Genomic DNA, 23,566 nt, shown 5'->3' with positions numbered 1-23,566 from the left:
TGAAAACAAATTGGAATATTTGAAGTTTTCAGTAAAATATTGAATAAAACATTGAATTGTCTTCCTGTTGTTTTAATTTGCTGCGAAATTTCATCAAAAATCCCGCAAAATTTATAATTAGAAATTCCCACGTAACTAAAATTTGTCAATTTAGTTCCCATTCCAATCAAGAGATGGCGTTAATTCGATCCGAAAGATTAACATGGTCGTGAAACGTCTATGAGTATGTATGGTTTGTGCTACTTACCTTCACGTTGTTCGGTGCCTTCACATCGAAGATTGACCATAGAGTTATATATTAGCATAGAGAGAGTGTCATTCAGAGCGAAGTGACGACACCATCTTTTTTATTTGGATTAGTGCTGTTTCACTCTTACGCATAGTAAAGCTGCTATAGTTGTCCTCCTCTTCCGTGCCTATATTCACACTGAATGTCATCATAGATTTTCGATACAATGTGTTAGAAAGAGATGCAGCAAACCAGTCCAAGACGCACACTGACCAGTCCATGAGATCTTGTCGTCAGGAAGCGCGGAAGGTAGGCTCCCTCTATGTTAATATATACCATAGAGGTATATATTAACATAGAGGGAGCCTATCTTCCGCGCTTCCTGACGACAAGATCTCATGGACTGGTTTGTTGCATCTCTTTCTAACACATTGTATCGAAAATCTATGATGACATTCAGTGTGAAGATAGGCACGGAAGAGGAGGACAACTGTAGCAGCTTTACTATGCGTAAGAGTGAAACAGCACTAATCCAAATAAAAAAGATGGTGTCGTCACTTCGCTCTGAATGACACTCTCTCTATGCTAATATGTAACTCTATGATATATACCTCTATGAGATTGACATCACTTACCTGACATCTGACATTGACATCTTACTTCATTGCGCTAACTTCACCTGCAAGAAGTTCAAAAATATTTAAAATTAAGTGTGTTGTAGTCTTAGTAAATATTTTAAAAATAATGAAATTTTGTATTCGAACAGTGGGGAAACGTTATCCTCGTATAGGGGTATTAAAAAATATTGAAAATATACCAGAAGTAGAGATAGAAACTCCTATGGTGCTTTTACACACACAAGGAGGACATATTCCCCATGTTACTCATGAAGTATTTAAATTAGTGAGTACTGAACCACAAATTTTACAGATACCATTAGTAAGCATACATTGTTTTCAAGAAACGTTTGAATATTATGACGGAAGTATTTCAGAGTTTATAGGAAGTAAGGACAGTTTGACATGCTTTACTTTACAAGATCCAAGTAATTTAACCATACAGGGCCATCATATTAAAGATAAAGTGCCTATATGGACAAAACATGGTAAAGTAAGTATCATAATAATTATAAATAATAATCTCTTATTTTATACCGCTAACCCAGCTTTGTATTATAGCAGGGTAGTCTGCTATATCTAGGGCATACGGTATACAAGGAAGGTAACAGGGAGAGTGCTATGCTTCAACCGCTTATTATTACCCCTGGTTTTACCCAAGGTACTCATTTTATTCAGGATGAGTCAACCTGGGGCCTAAAGACATTTTTAAAAATGTCTAGCTGTTCTCACCGTAGCTGTTCTCACCGGCATTGGGTTTCGGACCCTGACCTACCTGAATGGAAGTCAGACATCTTATAGCCTGAGCTACTCTGACCCTATTTATTGGTGTATATTCCATTCATTCATAATTTATTTTTATAGGTTGAAGTGCTTGAAATATAAAGGCTTAGTTACACTATGCTAGTAACTCGTATGAGTACTGAAGGCGAGTGTTTCACAAGGATAGTGGCATGTCATCCTCAATGCAGTTACAACTCTCTGTGAGTCTTTGCTGCGTTTACTATTGCCTTCCATGTTTGTCGGTTCTGTGCCACTAATTCCCATTTTCTCTAGATCATCTTTGACTGCATCTTTCCATCATTTTCTAGGCCATCCTACAGACCTTCATCCATCTGGCCTTTCCCAGAACACATTGCTTATAAGGCGATTGTCATTGCCCTGCCCATCTGAGTATTGACCTTTATATCTGACTAGAGCTGTCTCTGCAAGGGCCATATTATATAATTCGAAGCATTTTACGTTCCCACACCACCAATTTATTTATTTCTCTTTTGTTAGCATCCATGTTTCTCTTCCTTATGCTACAGCTGGTCGTATTACAGTCTTATATTTCTGGATTTTTACACCTCATGAAAGAAGTTTTGACTTCATTAGATGTTGCATTGCAAAGAAAGATTTGTTTCTTTCCATTATTCGCATTTCAACTTCTCGCTCTATTTTGTTGTCACTTTGTGATTGTTGCTACTAGATATTTAAATTCTTTTGGTGTGGCATGTACATGTTAAAATCGTTTTTTAATGTGTAGGCGTGCCTTCGAAGACTTCTTATAAATCTTCTTAATATTATATGGCAGAAATTGGTGGGGAACCTACTTGTTCCAGTACTTAAGGCTATGGGTACATAATTCGCGAATATTTTACGGCTATCCCTACTTTTTCTATCTTTACACGGCAAATTACGTGTAGTAAAATTCTCACTGGTATGGAAACTGCAGATGTAAACATTAGGTTGACAGTGACAATGTCATTAGAAAGGTAGAGATGGCTATTTCGGTTTCGTTCAGTTTTTGAATGTTCTTGGATAACCTTTACTTGTATAAATGATAGGATTCTTTTTTCACTAATTATGTATTCAGTGGTTCTTCTTCTTCTTCTACGGCACTACAGCCCAAATTGAGCCTTGGCCTCCTTTATTTTTTGCCTCCACCCTTGCCTGTCTGTGGCTGCTCTTCTCCATACACGGACTCCTAAAAGGGCTTGTGCGTCGCTGTTTTAGTGGTTACCATTATATACTATTATTACTATACAAATAGTCGAAAAGGAAAAAACGTTGTAAAGTTATTTGAATAATGTCCTGTTACCATGGAAAGCTTAGATAAGGTTTGAACATGTGAAGAACTGCATTGTATAAATGTAGTATTACTCAATTAATTTATAAAGACTTTATTTATTCCTTTATTTGCACAAAATAAAATATGGGACGTTGTTACAAGAAATGTGTTACTGAAAAGCGAAGAAATACACGGTTAGCTCAATTGAAGTAAGTACTTTTTTACATAAATCAAATTAATTACTGTTGTATTTTTCAAATTAATCTTAAATTTATAGTGAAAATATGATCTATAAAATCTATCGGTAAACCAATAATTTTCGCAATAAATTTTATTCTCGTTTAAAGGAGTAAACTATATGTTGGATTGTTGGAAGTTTTTGCCGATTGTAGATATGTTTGTGGTCATATCAAATGATCACATCAAATGATTTATTACTATGATCACTACAAAGTGTAGCGCCAGCCGTGTCTGCATTACACCAATCGTGATGGAATTAGTTTTCCATGTGATTATGATTTGTAAATTCTCATTTTTACGTACCAAATTATTAGAATTGTACATGAGTAAAAATGAGTGACTCAGATCCGAAGCGACAAAAGAGTTACGCGAGGATAAAAATGAACAATTTTTATTTGTTAATCTTCTTCACAATTATTAAATTTTATTTGATAAAAGAATTACCCCAAAAATTAAGAATCTCCTTCTTAGTTTGTAAATTTTTCTATGACACACATTCATAAATGCTGCCATATTGTAACAAAAAAATACCTACGCCGAAGACGTCCACCCACCAACTTCACTTAAACTGAAGCAAAATACTACTAAACAAGCACATACTTCAAAAGCGTAGTACATTCTTCTATGTAGGCTGGTAAATAGTAGCAAATACTACGGAGAAAAGCAAATATGCTTTTTAAGTGTAGTGAAATCTTCAAAAATATAGTATGTACTTGAAGCATTAGCATTTACTACATTTTATGCCACCATGGGCACTTTACTTTATAGTTAAACTCGTACATATTTACAGTTATCGGAAGAAACTCTTATAAAATAATACTTTAATTTTAACTTTAATGACTTGAAATACTTGGATTTTCCATAAATAATATATAAACAATAAATAACTTTTTATTAATTGTACGCCTTAAATCAATTATTATTTTTCAAATACACTATCAATACTATTTAATAAACAACTCTTTGATTGCTTTTATTATCATCGTAAAAGCGTTAAAAAGCAGTAGCAGAATGAACTGCTATGTCAAAATAGCGGGTCGGACACATCTCTACTTGTCACTGTCTTGAGTCTTGTCATAACATTATATTCGAATGAGTGCGTTGTATGACAAAGATAGCGAATGTTCGATTTCCACGGACATGGTGTCCATTTTTTTCGAATCCTGAAAAAACTAATAAATATTTTTAAAAAATTTAAACACAAAATGAAAGACTAAATTATTATCGACAGCCGAAAGTCCCTTAGAATATATAAGAAGTTTCTTTCGAATGAGATATTTGAAATTAAAAATCACACTACATTTTCTCTTAGTTGTTCACCCCTGTAACTTATTAAAATAAACATTATAGAAGTTCTCAGGGACTTTCGGCCCTCGCTAATAACGTAATCTTTCATTCTGCGTTTAAATTTTTCAAAAATACTTATTAGTTTTCTCAGGATTCGAAAAAAATGAATCCCCATTTGAATAGCATTGCAGCCGAAAATACGTACCGATCCTCTTAAATAGGATTGCTTTCTATTTAATCAACTAGCATGACAACTTGCAGCAAGTTCTCTACTGTTATATAAAACACCAATTTACACAAGAAGGGTACTAAAAGTCAGTACTTGATTTTAGTGACTATTATGAGTTATTAGTATCATGTAACTGAGCCTTTACTCTATATGTTTCTGTAGTTCCCAAGAGTGGAGCCACCATAATGTTCTATCTATAAGTACTGTTAAGTCTTGCAACAAATTTATGTATACATACACATTATAATTTAGACTAATTCAATACATTGTAACATTCAATAAAATCAAAATTTATTAAATGATTACAGGAAAGAGTCAATAACTTTAGGGGAACTGTCTCATTTGGTCATAAATAATTTATAATACCATTCTGTCCTCTATCAAGTTGATAATGAAATTTTTCAAGTGATATAATAGTACATACTACTCAACACATTTTGTTCTCTACACTAATCACTAAGTACAATCAGTTGAATTTATAGCTACAAGCATCAGTTACTGAAGAAATTCTAGAATGTACCTTAAAATAATCTGCAAATAGAGGGAAGCAATTAAAGTCATGATATCATTAATAAATAATTTAAGGTTCCAGATTAGAGCTGAGATGTACCTAAAATTAAAAATGTTGTTCTGAAGCTATTTTCTTGTGGCATTTTTATAATCAAGTATATTCAAATGGGAAATAAGCCACAATTTTACCTAAAAATGATTTTATTAACGTTTCGACGCCCAAGTCGGGTGTCGTTGTCAAAATACAAAATAATACTAAATAAACAAAAATGTTGTTGCTTAGTAAAAAATTCTTCTAATAATTTATTTAATCTGACTCATTTATATCGGCAATTCAGACACGTATTATACATTTTAAAGTAGACGACTTTAAAATAGTCTGAATTGCCGATATAAATGAGTCAGATTAAATAAATTATTAGAAGAATTTTTTACTAAGCAACAACATTTTTGTTTATTTAGTATTATTTTGTATTTTGACAACGACACCCGACTTGGGCGTCGAAACGTTAATAAAATCATTTTTAGGTAAAATTGTGGCTTATTTCCCATTTGAATATACTTGATTATAAAATTAAAAAGTTCCAAAGAGTAAAAAGTTTTTAGTGATTTCTAGTTAAATAATGGGAAGTGCTTCAATAATCAATATTTACCAACGTTAAATGGTAACAACTCTATAATACAGTTCTGTGAAGATATCACACATATATTTTGTCACAAAACGGTAATTATTTTAATTTCAAAGTGTAACAATTCGAGTTGTTACCCTGTGTTCTCTTAACTAATGATCACTGACTTGTTACAGTTTTTAACGGGTGTATCGATATGTAAAATCCGATGGGTCTCAGCATTTTTTATGGGTTTTTAAAACAGGGACAGATGTAAGTTTATTCCATAGAGATTCCATTCCACTGAGAGATCAATGAGACTGACAATCTGCAAAAACGAGAAAACATCCCAAAATTCAGTTTTAAACTTTCGAAAAGAGAAAGTGAAGCCATGTTATCAAGAAATGGGTTAATTATATTTCACTGGCAAATACAACAGAAATTCTTGTTCTTAGCATGTCATACACCTGAAATCAACTTTGTAAAAAGAAACTTGAAGAAAAGAAATATTTTGCATGCCCAGAAGCAATATTTTATGAATTTAATGGCAAAGTAGAGTAACAACATAACCAAGATGATCCTAAGGGGGTTACAACTACTGGAGGGTCTTCTGGGGGTATGGAATAGTAATGGCGTTAAGCATATAGAGCACAAAGTACATCCCAGTGGAAGGTGTTATAAGCCCCAAATGTACGCAAATGCAGCCCTCAAATGTAGGCTTGTGTGACGTGCATAGAAAGAGTAAGAAAGTAGTAAGGCATAAAGTTTTCTATAAACTCATGACAGCTGTTTATTTTCTATATACTTAGTTTTCTGTGAAACTAATTACTAATAAATTCCATATATGTATCACATTTTTAGTCAAACTGGCTGAGGATCAGTTGGCAGCTGCTCTAAACGTTGACCTTGAAATTATTGCAGAATATAGGAGACCACTTTATTATGAAAGAATGCAGCAGAAAAGGTGTGTTAGAACTGCTAGAAAAACTGAAAACATTGCAAAATTTATTTATCAAAAATGAAATATTTCGCCTTGTTTTGCTGTTTCACTCCTTATCAGACCTAAGTCGACATAAGTTATACCTACATGTTATTTAAATATGGCTAGTTTGGTTTTATATACTACTGGGATCAGATCCTACACACTTTGACAATGTTGCTATGTTTTTTCTTTTGAAACAAAAAATATTTAATTGATATAGTTTGCACATATTAGGAACCTAAAAAAGTTAAAGTTCTTGTAACTTTCTGGCTAAGGTCTAACCCTGCAAAGGGTTTTCACTCAATTAGGTGCCCTTAATCCGACCACTTACGTGGCCGGAACCGAAAGCTTTATGTACCCTCTGAAGCACAGTGACAGCTCATATAATTTTTAGAAATGAAAATTTCGTTTTCGGTGCCTAGGATTGAACTTGTGCGTTACGGTTTGATATGCCAGTATCTTAGCAGCTGAGCAACTGCTGCCAGTGAGGAATCCAACATATATTGATTGAACAATAAAATTTCAAAAAAACTTAATATTTAAAATTTGTATTGAAAGGGTTAATATATCGTAAACCAATAATCTACTTTATTTATTTTAATAGTATAATTTAATTTTTGTAAATATTATGTATCAGTAACAAAAATAATTTAGAAAAGAAAATAATCGTTTTCGTTTTGATTCAATTCGAGTCTCTTGCCAACCTCTGACACCGTGTTTCGGGGTCTCTACCCCTTATCAAAGAGGCTATGCAAGTAGATTTTCTTTTCTTTTTCATACCTTACTCGGTTTAGAGTACAAAATGACCACGTTTCGTTAAAGTATTCTGAGACGCATTGTTGGAGTGCTCCTCCTAGCGGCGCCACTTGGTACTATCGTATCTCGGTTAACAGAATCCTGACTCGTGGTCGAAATTTATTTTTATTCATTTTACAAATAATTTACTTAAATATTAACATTTTATAGGTACTATACAATTCTGAAATGTATATGAACATGATAGAAGAATTTAAACCAGATATGTATTACCTTCTATCTGATGGGGATACAAATACTACCAGTTCACAGAAACGTATAAGTAAATCTGTAGAAAATACCATAAAATTTAGTAAGGAATGTTTAGAAAGACATAAGAAATCCGATGTTTTAAAAGATAAATTTGTTATGGGTGCTATAACTGGAGGATATTGCTTAAAGGCCAGAGAAAAATGTATAAAAGCTCTTTTAGAAGAAAAAGACGTACTAAAAGGTTTTTTGATTGATGGATTGCATAATAATGGACCAGAGGTTGAATTCATGCCATTTGACGAAATTAAAGGTAATTTATGCAATGAGCATTTAATGATGGTCATTATGATGCCAGTTTCGTATAGAATACGAGCTTCACAATGATAATTAAATGCAAGTTGTATACATGATTTTTTCTGTGATCATTCACAACAAAAAATATTTAAATTTTGTCATTTTGTAACGAAAACAAATTAAGTAGTTTTATATGGTTAAATTAATTATTTTATTGATGCATAGGTATGTATTTATATTTTCAATATTACAATTATTAAAATGAATTTGAGGATCAATTTTTAATATCCCTGTTGTCTTCAGACCTTTTCTTTAAAAAATTTAATTTTTAAATTAGTAAGTTTATCTTCTATTGAGAACTGTCAAACCGTATGTATTTGACTCGACATTGGTCACTGCGCATGTGCCACCTTCCCTCGATAGTGGTTGCAAGAACTTGATGTTGGTTCGGGGGCTTAAGCTGACTGCTCAGATAGGGCTGTAATCTGGCGCAGGAAGTGGATCATGTATGTGTGTGAATGAATGGGATCTCCCTAATAAGGAGCTCTCCGATGAATGAAGGCACCTCCTATAAACGGACAAGCCTGGTGGACAGGAAGTATGAAAGGATGTGAAACTACCTCGCTAGAGCAGTTCCTGTCACAACTTAGCTCTCTGGAATATATGGGAATCCTTCCTAGGTAGTCAAGAGACTAAGAATGGATGAACTGCGTCAGCGACCAAGAAGCAACCTATCCAATATCAGAAATCACAGCGTGGAGGATGGTGCTCGCCCCCTGCAATGGAATCTCAAGACTGGATTAATGTCCAGATTGATGTTTTGTTGCGGGGGGAGACAACCATCTGCGGAAACCTGCCTGGTATAAACCGTATCTATTACGTCATAAGACGAGCATAGATGTGGGGGCTTGCCTTAACCGGCCGGCCAAGTGGAAGGGAACCACATTTAAAATCTCCCCAATTTCAAGGTGGAACAGCATAAGCCGAGGAGATGAATGGTTAGAGGGTATCTAACTAGTATTATGCGAACTCTGGGGCACCTGGCGCAACCCAGTTTCAAGAGCCTTCCTGTAGCATGCGGGGCTCTGCTGCAGGCGATTTTTATTTCCCTAGCTTCTCGTGGGAACTTTTATGGAACCTAAAAATAAAGAAAACGAAGGGACATCTGACTCCCAAAGTTCAGAAATAGAAATGGAAGTTGGCGAACCTCATGTACAGGCCGAAAACAAGCCTGAAAAAACTGAGGAAGAGCTACTCCTAACAAGTGGCGACGAGCTTAAGTCCTGAACAAGGGCAAGAAAGGATAAAGCTCAGTGGTGCCGCAAGAAAAAGGTTTAAATACCTTCTAAACAAAGGGCTGACCCCGAAAGAAGCCCAAAAGAAAGCAGTCGAGCCCATAAAGGAGAAATCTCTGGGAAAAGGACCCAAAAGGGTCCGTTCTGAAGAGAACACTCCTGAAGGCCGACAGGCAAAAAAATCAAGTAGTGATGCAGATAAAGGCAACACTGTGCCTAAATCTGCAAAACAGTCTGTAGTAAATCTGCCATTCAGTCAAATGGCTGAAGGTATAAAAGTGGGAATTCTGCCCTCGGAATTCCCAAGCCAATCCCTTACAACGGAATAATTAGAAGCCGTTAAGGAATTGATCCTAGACAAGATTCTAGAGCATCAAAAAGAAAAGAGCTAAAAGCCTAACTTTTTAAGTGCTCAAAACTGGCCCGGCTGGCTAGCTCCGATGTGCGCTGATAAAGCCACCTTGCAGTGACTAAAAACACATATTGGAGAGATACATCCATGGGACGGCGCCACGCTGAGACTTGTAGAGGGAGAAGAAATTCCTCACACCGAACTCTTTACGACGTACCTTCACGGAAGTAGAGTACTCCACGGAAAAAAATTCTAGGCCTAATAGAGGCTCAAAACAGCCTCCATGCCTCCTCATGGAGAGTAATAAATAGGTCTACAAGTGGAGCAGTGGAGATCCTAACCCTTTCGGTAGGTAGCCAATCAGCCGAAAAACTAAAAACTATGGGATGTACGATCAATTATAGATATGGTGGTAAAGTCATACGGAAAAAGAGTGGCAGGAAAGAAGCCACAACAAGCGGGTCTGAAAAACCCACAACAAGCGGGTCCCAAAAACCCGCTACAATATCTAAGGCCCCAGATGAGCAAGAAAGTGCTCAACCTACGAGAACCGAGGGGAGCGAATCTCTGGAGCAAATCCAAGCTGAATCCAGGAGGACAGGCAAGCAAAGGCCTGACTCCAAGGAATCAGCCATAGATAAAAAATCTGGAAAACCGGATAAAAAAGACAAGGAGAATTAAAATGTCCCCAAGCCCATTTGAAAAACCAACTCAAAGGCTGAAGTGTCTACAGATAAACCTTCAACATTCAAAAGCAGCCACCAGCGTGCTTAGAAGAAGGTTTACTGAAGACAACATAGCCATAAGTCTCCTACAGGAGCCTTGGATTAATGGAGGACGAATACAAGGACTCAACATAAAATCAGATAGGTTACTCTATAGTACCAATACTGACAATCCAAGAGCAGCACTACTGCTCTCACATAATACTAAATATATTTCTGTTCCAGAATTCATCACGGCAGATTTGGTAACCGCAATAGTGGAAATGCCAACATAGGTAGGCAAGAGGCAAATTGCTGTTGCCTCGGCCTACTTCTCGGGTGACTCTGAAGACCATCCACCTCCAGAGGAAGTACAAATACCCATGGGATGGTGCAAGAGGAGGAATAGACAACTAATTCTTGGTTGCGATGCAAATGCACACCACACAGTATGGGGCAGTACAGGAATTAACAGCAGGGGTGAGTACCTCCTAGACTACATATCTACTAACAACCTAGATATTGCAAACAGGTAATTAACCCACATTTATAAACGCAATTAGAAAAGAGGTTCTTGATATAACCCTAACTAGTTCGTTTATAGCAAATAATATATACAACTGGCACGTCTCGAGTGAAGCCTCAATGTCGGACCATCAACACGTAAGGTTCGACCTGGGCGCATCTGAGGAGGGCCTTGAGGAGTATCGAGTACCAAAACAGACCGATTGGGACACTTATAAAGAGCGTCTCGAAAGCGAAATGAAGGAATTCGATACGTCGCTCGACACAAAGGAAAATCTAGACAGAGCCTAGGGACAATGTCAAGATGCCATAATAAAGGCATATAAATCAAGTTGTCCATTGAAACGTAAGACAACTAATAGAGATGTTCCCTGGTAGAACAAAGAGTTGGCTAAACTTAGAAAAAAGGTCAGACAACTCTTCAATAGGGCAAAATGTACAGGTAGATGGGACCCCTACCGAAGTGCCCTTACTGAGTACAATAAAGAACTCAGAAAATCAAAAAGGAACTCCCGGAAGAAACTGTGCGAAGGGATAACGGAATTAGCCTCTGCACAACGACTCCAAAAGGTTCTTTCAAAAGATCACTCAAATGAAATCGGACTGATTAAAAGGCCGAATGGTGACTACACTGAGAGTCTAACGGAAACTATTAGAGAGCTTTTAAAGACTCATTTTCCTGGCTCTCAACAAGTACTAGAAGATGAACCGCGAAGCATCCAGCTGGCAGAGGCCCCAATGGGCCCCAAGAGATCCGGCAGACAGCTAGCGGAAAAAATATTTACAAAAAACAAAAGGACGGAATTTTTCCTGCTTTACAGTGGAACCTCGATAACTCGGATTAATCGGGACCGCGGCCGATCCGGGTTATCGAAAATCCGGGTTAGCCGGAGAATATAGTAAAAATTAATAAATAACCTCCATTATAATTACAAAAACATGAAACACATATGCACAGTACACATCTAAATTACGTATAGTTGTATAGAGTGTAGAGTTTTGTTCATTTCTTGGTAAAAACTCAGTCATACTGTAGAGATGTACCGACACCATAATATGGTAGGTCTGGATCCTGCGTACAAAAAAAAATTGATAAATAGCAAGCTGAAAATTTGTTATTAGCTTAAGGGTGTCTAGTCGGACAAACATTAATATATGGGAACACTGGAACAGGGGAAGTTTTAACTGTGGAACAGGTTAAAAATTTGGAACGGTCAGACCACGAAAACGGCACATGTATTTTTTCCGACAGAACAGACTTAAACTCTCCGAACAGAGATTAAACTCTCATGCAAAAATCAGACTGCTATTTATCACCAAATTGGCGTTTTAATGAGTGGAACATGTAGAATATGTCAAATGACAGGAATTATGACAGGTGATAAATAGCAGTCTGATTTTTGCATGAGAGTTTAATATCTGTTCGGAGAGTTTATGTCTGTTCTGTCGGACAAAACAAATGTGCCATTTTCGTGTTCTGACCGTTCCAAATTTTTGACCTGTTCCACAATTAAAACTGCCCCTGTTCCAGTGTTCTCATATATCAAAGTTTATCCGACTAGACACCCTTAAGCTATTAATAAATTTTTAGCTTGCTATTAATCAACTTTTTTTTCATACGCGGGATCCAGACCTATGGTAGCATAATATCATATTATGATGCTGCAATAAATTTATTTTAAAGATTCGCCTTTATCAATCCTACCTAATGTTTCTAGTTTATTTTCCATTGTCACTACAACATTTTTACGTTTTGTTACCATTATGTAGACAAAGCAAACACAATCTGAAGCATGATTACATTACAGAACGGAAGTGATTAATAGGCTGTACTACACACAATACGGTCACAAGGAACAATGTTGTTATTTAAGAACAGACAAGACCATTGTTTTAAAAAAGAATTTTTAAATAGTCACGTCTTTTTTAAACAATGCTAAGACAGTTTGACATAAATAAAGAAAAAGGAATACAGACAGGTGTCTGTTCTTTCCGATAAGCTGAGACGGTCGCTCTGGCTGCCGCCGTGTGCATGAATCATTTTTACTATTGTACTTATGTGTTCAAATTACACAAATACACATTATCTCTCAAATATTATTTGGCCTACATACATTTTTATTTGATAAAATTGTTAAATTGTTTATTTGTTAAATTTTTGTCTGATGAAAATCGGTCCGGGTTAGCCGGACTTCCGGGTTATCGGGGGCCGACTTATCGGGGTTCCACTGTATTTCAAAAATGCTTCACGCAAATACAGCCGCAACTACAGCTTTCATAGCATGCCTTGTGCTAGGTCACATTCCAAAAACTTGGAGGGACGCAAAACTGGTATTTATACCAAAGACGGGGAAACGTCCTAAGGACGAACCAAAGTCTTATCGCCCTATATGCCTCACCTCTTTTCTCCTAAAAACAATGGAGAAACTAGTAGATTATTACATAAGAAGCGAAATTCTAATTAGGAAACCGCTTCACAAACATCAATTTGCATACCAGACAGGCAAATCCACTATAAATGCTCTAAATTCCCTTGTTGGAAACATTGAAAAGACAATAGTGGCAAAAGAAATAGCTCTTTGCGCTTTCATTGACATAGAGGGAGCATTCGATAACACCTCATATGAATCCATAAAAAGAGCACTAGTAAAGAGGAGCATTGAAGCCTCACTAATACAATAGATTCAGTCCATGCTGAAAACCAGAATCATCACAGCTAGTATTGGGGGAGAGTCTGTAACTGTGACAGCAGTAAAGGGGTGCCCTCAAGGGGGGTACTATCGCCCCTGCTGTGGTCTCTAGTCGTGGATGACCTCCTTACTAAGTTACATGATTCTGGTTTTACAACTCAAGGTTACGCAGATGGCCTAGTTGTTACAATTAGGGGCAAACATGACCAGACTATCTAGTCTCATGCAAACTGCTCTAAACGAAATCAAAAACTGGTGTTCGAAGGAGGGCTTAAATGTCAATCCTAGCAAAACGATTCAGATACCCTTCACAAGGAGACGTAAATACAATTTACAGGCTCCAATTATGAATGGCATCACATTAGACTATTCCAGAGAAGTAAAATATCTGGGGGTAACCCTAGATCAAAAACTCACCTGGAATAGTCATATTGAAAAAATCTTATCCAGAGCCTTGGTGGCAAGTTGGACCTGTCGCAAGACATTTGGAAAGACTTGGGGCCTAAAACCGAAAATGACTCTCTGGACATATAAAACGATTATTAGGCCGATGGTCACATACGCATCACTCGTATGGTGGCCAAAAACACAACAAACAACAGCTAACGCCAAGCTGCAAAAAGTGCAGCGGCTAGCTTGTCTGGGAATCACAGGAGCAATGTCAACATGCGCCACGGCAGCTATAGAGGCGATGCTGAACCTCCCTCCCCTGCAGTTCTGCATAAGGAGGGAGGCAGAAACCACCGCCTTAAAGCTGCGACAGACACAAATCATGAAACCTGGCGATCTAGTGGGATATCTTAAAATCTTGGAAGAAATTCCTTTGAATTCTAAGGATAAGCCGACAGACGTCATGCCAGTCAAATTCGACTTCGAAACACCATTTGAAGTGGTCATAAAAAACCACCAAATGGATGAACAGTTGAACCGAAACTGGAGGAAGGTTCGCTCGTATGGTATACGGATGGATCTAAGGAAGCGCTTGGAAACGCCCCAACTATCTTTCAGGCAGAAATACATGCCATACAGATTAGTGCTAAAGAATGTCTCAACCGAGACACTCGTAGGGCAAAAGTTTTCATTTTATCAGACAGTCAAGCTGCCTTAAAGGCTCTAAAGTCATTTACTTGTGAGTCAGAGTTGGTTTGGGAATGTAAACAATCCCTTAAGAAGCTGGCGGAACGCAAACAAAGTAACTTTGATGTGGGTGCCAAGTCACAAGGGAATTGCAGGAAATGAAGAAGCTGATAGCCTCGCAAAAGAAGGGGCCAATACTCCATTCCAAGGTCCAGAACCCTTCTGTGGACTACCAAAAAGCCACATCAGAGAGGAACTCCGGACCTGGGAACTCAATCAACTACAACTATACTGGTCCAACACACCAGGACAAAGGCAAGCAAACATGCTCATAAAGGTGTCGCCTAGTGCAACAAACCGCCTTCTCGAAATGAGTAAAAAAGATATAAAAATGGTCACTGGCCTTCTCACTGGTCACTGCCCTCTGAGATATCATCTCAAAAAAATGGGCAAATCAGATAGTGAGAACTTTCGTTTCTGTGACAACGAAAAAGAAACGACAGAACACAGTCTTTTGCAATTGCGTAGCGCTGTTCTGCAAACGACTAAAATTCCTAGAAGAGGTCACCCTAACGCCCTCTGACATAGGAAACAAGTCACCTAGGATGCTAATCAATTTCGTCAGAAGTATTGGCATCCTAGAGTTTAACTAGATTAAGGTACGCACAAAAGATCTTTATAGGTCGAAGTGCTGAGAGGCTCCATAGCCTTAACGACCTCACATAATCTAATCTAATGTGCCACCTTCATCGCGAATGTCATCTTGTTATTCTATTGGTTAAAAATCTGTATCATAATGAAGCTCATTATGATACAGCTAGTGAAACCATAATTGATATATTAAAGTATGAGAGTAGAAAAAAATATTTTATCAGCCTTTATCCCTATGGGGGGTCAACTTCACTAATTACATTTCTCCATAAGTTTCTATCTTGAGTTATATCAATATCAATTCCCTTTACTGATATGCCCTGCCTGTCTCCCTAGGTCTTTTTTGGCCTCCATCTCCTACTTCTCCCAGGATCTTGCAAATCAACAATTCTTCATAATGGCTGATTAACATCTCGACATTGAACACACCCGAACCATCTTAACATATACCCTTTTATTTTCTATCAATTTTTGACATTCTTTTCGTGAAATAGTGTTTTATATTTTCATCTTGAATACATCTAATCTAATTAAAATCTTGTCCTTTTTTACCCTGTTTAGTTATTTTATATATCTTGGATTTTCTCTTCATTTAATTTATTCGCTGACATTGTTATCTCAACTCATGATTCTAAATAATATGTGAAAATGGCACCCTCTAATTCCACATCATTAATTATTATTTGATTAGGGATGTGACATGTACAGTCGGAAAAATGAAAGATTATCCATGAACAATCACATCAATCACATATTTTGTATTTTCTGTCTTTTTCCATAAATAGCAAAACGAGAGAAAGAGATATTAATAATCTGAATAATATGTGTTCTGAATAATCTGATAATATTCTGTTCCGTGAAATCAAAAAACTTCCATTCGTAATTCATGCTTCATAACTATCAATAAATTCAAAAACAAAAATATTTCATCTTCTACTTCTTTCAACACTTCTAATCACATCGTCCCACTGAATACATCTAGTAACTTGTCCTTCAATTTACCCTTTACTTCTCAAAACTCTTTGCACAATTCATCTTTCCCTTAATTCTCCGACAACAAACGGAACATTCATCTTCAAACCCTTAATTCAATCAAAAACAAAATCAAAACCCATAATTTAATCATCAGCAAAGCAGACAAGGGTAACTGCTTAGTAATCCTAGATCATTCTTTATATAGGATGTCCCAAAAGTAGCGGAACGGTCGAATATTTCGCGAACTAAACATCGGATCGAAAAACTGAAAAATACGTGTTCAATCATTTTCAAAAATCTATCCAATGACACCAAACACCAATCCCCACTACACCCGCTGGAGGTGGGGTGGGGGGTAAATCTCAAATGGAAACCCCCAGTTTGTCTTGCAAATTTGGATTCGCTACGTAAAAGTAGGCAACTTTTATTCAAGACATTTTTTCGAACTGTGGATAGATGGCGCTATAATTGGGAAAAACGATTTATCCTGATACCATAGGTAAATTATAGAAACGGTCTAATATTTCACGAAATACACTTCTAAATGAGAAACCAAAAAACAAATTTTTAATATTTTTCGAAAACCTATCGAATAACACCAAACATGACCCTCCAACCCACCCCCTGGAGGTGGGGTGGGGGTAACTTTAAAATCTTAAATAGCAACCCCCACTTTTTATTGCTGATTTGGATTCGTCATAAAAAATTAAGCAACATTTATTCGAAACATTTTTTAAAATTTTTGATAGATGGCGCTAATAAATCGTATTTTTCCAATTAAAGCGCCATCTATAAACAATTCTAAAAAATGTTTTGAATAAATGTTGCTTAATTTTTCATGACGGATCCGAATCTGTAATAAAAAGTGTGGGTTGCTATTTAAGATTTTAAAGTTACCCCTCACCCCACCTCCAGGTGGTGGGTTGGAGGGTCTTTTTTGGTGTTATTCGAAAGGTTTTCGAAAAAGATTAAAAATCTGTTATTTAGTTTTTCATTTGGAAGTGTATTTCGTGAGATACTAGACCGTTTCTATAATTTACCTATGGTATCAGGATAAATCGTTTTTCCCAATTATAGCGCCATCTATCCACAGTTTGAAAAAATGTCTTGAATAAAAGTTGCTTACTTTTACGTAACGAATTAAAATCTGCAAGAAAAACTGGGGGTTTCCATTTAAGATTTTAAAGTTACCCTCCACCCCACCTCCAGGGGATGTAGTGGTGGTTGGTGTTTGGTGTCATTGGATAGATTTTTGACAATGATTGAACACGTATTTTTGATGTGAATATGACGTGAATATAGAAAGGGAGAAGGGTTTTTTACTTAACTCTAAAAGTTGAAAATTGTGCTTATCTCCTTTCAACAATAAACGATCCACTTGTATGTATACAGGGTGTAACAAAAATACAGGTCATAAATTAAATCACATATTCTGGAACCAAAAATAGTTCGATTGAACCTAACTTACCTTAGTCCAAATGAGCATACAAAAAAAGTTATAGCCCTTTGAAGTTACAAGATAAAAATCGATTTTTTCCGATATATCGAAAACTATTAGAGATTTTTTAATGAAAATGGACACGTGGAATTCTTATGGCAGGAACATTTTAAAAATAAATTATAGTTAAATTTGTGCACCCCATAAAAATTTTCTGGGGTTTTGTTCCCTTAAACCCCCCCAAACTTTTTTGTACGTTCCAATTAAATTATTGTTGTGGTACCATTAGTTAAACACAATGTTTTTTAAACTTTTTTGCCTCTTAGTACTTTTTCGAAAAGCTAGTTTTTATCAAGATATTTTGAATATTTGTCAAATCCACCACATATTTGTATACTGTTACGTACGATTGTAGAGACCTGGTAATAATATGAAATTTTTTTTATAAATTACAGTTTGAGGTATATTTTGAACCATATTAGAAAAGAAGCCACATCTCTATAAAAGGTGCCTCGTCGGAAAAATACTAAGAGGCAAAAAAGTTTTAAAAACATCCTGTTTAACTAATGGTACCGCAATAATAGCTTAATTGGAACGTACACAAACATTTGGGGGGTTTAAAGGCACAGAACTCCCATACAATTTTTATTTAAACATATTAAAAAAGAAGCCGCATCTCGATTAAAACTGGTTTATCGAAAAAATATTAAGAGGCAAAAAAGTTTTAAAAACATTGTGTTTAACTAAGGGTACCACAATAATAATTTAATTGGAACGTACAAAAAAGTTTGTCGAGGTTTAAGGGAACAAAATCCCCATAAAATTTTTATGGGGTGCACAAATTTAACTATAATTTATTTTTAAAATGTTCCTGCTATAAGAATGCCACGTGTCCATTTTTATTAAAAAATCTACTAGTTCTCGATATATCGGAAAAAATCGATTTTTATCGTGTAACTTCAAAGGGCTGTAACTTTTTTTGTGTGCATATTTGTACTAAGGTAAGTTAGGTTCAATCGAACTATTTTTGGTCCCAGAATATGTGATTTAATTTATGACCTGTATTTTTTTTACACCCTGTATATTTACTGAAAAGTGTGCCGTTCATATTAATCTGGGTCGTCCATTTTTACAATGGAAGGGCTTCGGACAACTCTGTTATCTGTGTCTTAGTACCGTTAGTTAAACAAGCTGAAGCGTAATTTGAAATTACACCATGGTCTAGAATAGTTTTTGTCGATCTACTGATTTATATGCTGTTTTAAAGTCCACAAATATGTGGTAGGAACGACGCGACGTCGAATTCTAGGATTTTCTCAAGAATCTGTAAAGATTTGGTCGGTTATTGATTTTTTAAAGAAAGTTGTAAAATTACGTTTTGGAAATTTGCTCAAAACAATTTGGCATAGGTTTTGGTAATTCTCGAATTTTCCGGACAGGCCTGGATTGTATAATTATTACACAAAAATAGAAAAAAATATATCCATTTTTCTTTGCGCCATTATTTTATAGATATCTTCAAATTGTATTTAAGAAGTTTTTAGGAACAATTTCAAATAGTTTTCCGATTTCATATAAAGACTATTGATTATGTACTTAAAAAAAACAATGGACCCTCAAATATGAAAAAACACCACCATTGCCATCATACCATTTCAAGGACTGCGTTTTTGAGAAAGGTGTGAATCAGTCCCTATGCACTAGGGTGCATTAGGGTAAATTCTAGTCACTTTTCGTACATATACTTTTATAGTACGTTCCTTGACGGTAACATATTGCAAAACCTATAAATTTTCAAGAACCTCTTAGATTGACATGAAATTTGGCATAAACGTAGGTAACATGTCAAAGAAGAAAAGTAATATTGTGCCGATGTGTACTTTTGCCATGGAGGTGACTTTCACTCCTCGGCGATGAAAAAATATACGTTCAAAATACGTCCGGAAATGGATAAACTTACTAATTCTAAGCAACTTTTGTTCTATAGCATTTGTTCGCTAAGTTATACTTTTCGCATACTTTTCGAGTTACTTGCGTGCAAACATGTTAATTTTTCATAAAAAAACAGTTTTTACAAATAACTCAAAAGTTAGCATTTTATTGAAAAAACACATTTGTAGGAAAAATATAGCCCATACAGATTTTTAAAAAAATGTGTATGTATAAGATTCCTCTCTCTCTCTTGGACCATCACTCCTAGTGGAGTATTGGGCGCATCTGCGTTTCTTGGCCGATAGTGTAAGACGGCTGGTGGCCAGCTCAGCGCGTCTGTATAAGATTCCTAGACCCAGTAAAAGAAGAATTGTAACTAATGAAAAATATGTTTATACTCGCCAAATTCCAAATCAAATATTTCAACGTGGAATAACCAAAAAATTAAGCACTTTTTGGGGAAAACTCGTTTAAACTTTTTTAAAGTGTTTAAAAAAAGCTTTATTTTTGTTTTTTAAAAAGTTTGTAGCAATAAAAGGAAGGAAATTACGCTCAGAATAAAGTTATTCCTTTTTTTTTTTTGGTAGAGAAATCGTGAAAATAATCCCCTAATGAACATCCCAAATTAAATTAATAGTTATCACTTCACAAGTTGCTTTACTCATGTATGTATTGTTTATATGATCTGTAAGTTTTGTAACATTTTTTTATATAATAGGATTAGTTAATAATTAATTTACCCGTTGGATTAAATTTTAAACCCACTAGTACTCATTACGGGTACGCCTATGGCCGTTTTCGTAAATAACTACCCCTGGGTAATTTTATTACCATAACGGTAGAAACTTAGCGGTACTAGCACATTTCGTTGTCGGTAGGACAAACGCAAATAACTGGAGTCTATTATTATAAACGGAACCATTCTTTTATTGCAGCTTTGCCGAACACAATGTTTTGGACATAAACCTTGCCCTTATTTTATATAGCTCTTGCTATTGTTATCTGTTTCGCATAGAAACCTCCCAAAGTTTACTAAGATTCCGTTAGGTATTCCATTCTATTCAAAGAGGGAATGGGCATTACCAGGTTTTATGATCACTCTCCGTTTCGGTAATATTTCAATTAGCTTTCCCTTTCGAAAACCCCCGTTAGGTTCGTTGCTTCCTCTTGCGGTCTGTTTGAAGCGCGACCCTATTTCAAAGGATCTATTTTTTTAACACTTTACAACTCAAATAACGTTACTTTACTTAAAAACGCAAATAGGTCGGTTCCTTTTGAGAAATGCAATTTTTTTGAGAGGGGATATACTCCCACTTTTTTTTGAAAAAAAGCATCGCAAAAATTGCGAAGAGAAAAGGGACTTAGCGGCTGAATGGCTAGAAGAACAGACGTGTGTCTCTAGAGTACCGTATATCTGATCTACCGTATATCTTATCTGAGTGATATTCACTCTCGTATCGTATCTGTAATTGGATCTAACATCCGCTTAGATTCAATTACCAAATAACTTCAGTGTTTGCTTACTAAGTAAAGTAAATAATATAGAGTCAGTGCAAATTAAGAGGCAGAGCAACTGTAAGTGTCTTAATAATCCTACCTAAAACTATTTCCAAAAATAGAGCAATCTAAGGGCTATCTACCTCAACATATCTTCATCTGTGGTTAAGGCCGATGAATCTCATCAGCGATTTCCTCAATAGTTTTTTATTCATTAATAAAACTTTTCATTGTCAAAACTAAGTACAAACATTCACTAATTCCTTAATAGCTGTGCGATTGGCTTTTTGTTTATAAAACCAAGTGCGGGCTGGTTTTTGATTTTTGAACAGTAAACATTTGTTTTTGTATGCTTTGCATTCAATTTTATTATATCTTTGTACGTTATATTTTCTATCAATCATTAAGGTTACCATATCCGTTATCTCGAGATAAGCCCTAGACCAGTAAAGAGAGATTTCTCATTATAGATGCTTGATTTGTTTTTTTAATTCATAACCAGGCTCTCTTTACTGCGTTTTTAATTGTGCATGTTTTTGTTATAATATGTTACTTGTATTTATTCCATCATAATTTTTGTTTATTTCTAACTGTACACCACAACACATTAATTGTTGGTGCAGTTTTGATGGGTGTATATACATTGTTTTCTCTTTATTTCTTGTTTTTTTTGGACTCACCCTTCTGGTGAGCCATTTGTTTAATATATTGTTTTTTATTTATTTTACTAGTTTTATTTATCTACTCATAATAAATTCCATGATAATAAATTACCGCTAAATATTTACTAATTAACTGTCTATCTTTTCTTGTATTTGGTCTCAGAACCTCATTATCTTTTCTTACCTACCTGTTTTCGTTTCTAAGGTTTCTTTATTTTCCCCTTTCAACCCCAAAAAGTTAAGTGGCGCCCTGTATCTCTTCTCTTATCTTAGGTAACTTTACCTATCTATCTTTTTATCTGTTTCTCTCTCTTCTCTTATCTACCTTCTCTTGTCTTATCTTTACCTATTTCTTCTATTGACTCCCTTCCACGTTTCAAAAGCTAGTTTCGAACCCACGACTCGCTTTCCACCTACCATCTGGCTGCCGTCGCAGTGTCTCCATTGGTGACCTTTCTAGCACCATCCAAAAAAAGGTTTCCGAGGTTACAGTTTCATAGGCTCAAAGTGCTTATTTTTGAAGGGGCTGTAGTTGAAAGAGCGTGAAATAGTGAATACTCACGAGTGCATGCAAATTTTAAACAGCCATATTTTAACCAACTTTTGTCTTACAGAAAAACAAAAAAATCCAAAATATTCAGAAAAGCAATACCTACATTTTGTTGCTCTTTGATATTTTTGCTATCACTAACAAATTTTAAGTTATTTTGAAAAAAAGCATTTTTTTTCAAAATTAAAATTTTTTTATTTTAAAACCAAATTTTCAAAAAAATATGCCCTTTGAACCGATAAAACTTACAGATCATATAAATGATACATAGTAAAATAACTTGTGAAGCGGTAATGATTAATTTTATTTAAGATGCTAATTAGGGGGTGCTTTTCCCGAGTTTTTTTACCAAAAAAAAAAAAGAAATTAACTTTATTTTGAGCGTAACTTGCTTATTTTTGATGTTAGAAACTTTTTTAAAAAAGAAAAATAAATATTTTTTTTAAACACTTTAAAAAAGTTGTAATTAGTTTTTCCCAAAAAGTGCATTTTTTTTGGTTATTTCACGTTGAAATATTCCCTTTGAAATTTGACGGATATGAACCTATTTTTCATTAGCTACAACTTTGCTTCTACTGACTCTAGAGATTTCATACATACACCGTTTTTTTCACTTTTTTTAGAAGCTATATTTTTGCTAAGAATGTTTGTTTCGATAAAATACTTACTTTTTGAGTTTTTTGCAAAAACCGCCTAAATATGTGTTTTTTTCTGTTGAAAAATGAACATATTTACTTACTCGCAAATAACTCGAAAGGTATTAGTGAAAAAATGCTATAGAACAAAAGTTGCTTAGAATTAGTCAGTTTATCCATTTCTGGACTTATTTTGAACGTCTATTTTTTCACCCCCGAGAAGGGATGAAACTCACCCCCAGGGCAAAAGCACACTTCGGCACAATATCACTTTTCTTATTTGGCATGTTACCTATGTGTATGTCACACATGTCAAAGGGCCTAGCCGAGTAAGATGATGAAAAATGCCCCCAACTCGATTCGAATTCCATATAGGTCACCGTTTAGCACATATAGAAAAACTCACTTTCTGAAATTTTTAGCCCCCTAGGTGGTCACGTGACCCACCTAGAGCCTAATTAGGCTTTTTATGTTTTTATTTTTTATCTCAGCCGCATTAAGAGCTAGCGAAAAACTTTAAAGAAAA

The 23,566-nt window shown here is 35.5% G+C and overlaps 1 protein-coding gene across 1 annotated transcript in view; it reads left to right on the top strand.

The window, feature by feature from the left end:
• The first annotated feature begins 880 nt into the window (after nt 1-880).
• The window catches only part of LOC126884462 (queuine tRNA-ribosyltransferase accessory subunit 2), a 36,652-nt gene continuing 13,966 nt past the window's right edge, over nt 881-23,566 (top strand). The window contains exons 1-2 of the mRNA XM_050650401.1: nt 881-1,339; nt 7,722-8,073. Coding sequence (XP_050506358.1) covers nt 974-1,339; nt 7,722-8,073 — 718 coding nt within the window. The 5' untranslated portion in view covers nt 881-973. The remainder of the gene's footprint in view (nt 1,340-7,721; nt 8,074-23,566) is intronic.

The sequence above is a fragment of the Diabrotica virgifera genome, chromosome 5, assembly GCF_917563875.1.
Source record: "Diabrotica virgifera virgifera chromosome 5, PGI_DIABVI_V3a".
Lineage (NCBI taxonomy): Eukaryota > Metazoa > Arthropoda > Insecta > Coleoptera > Chrysomelidae > Diabrotica > Diabrotica virgifera.
This window is presented reverse-complemented; position numbering and strand designations above follow the sequence as displayed.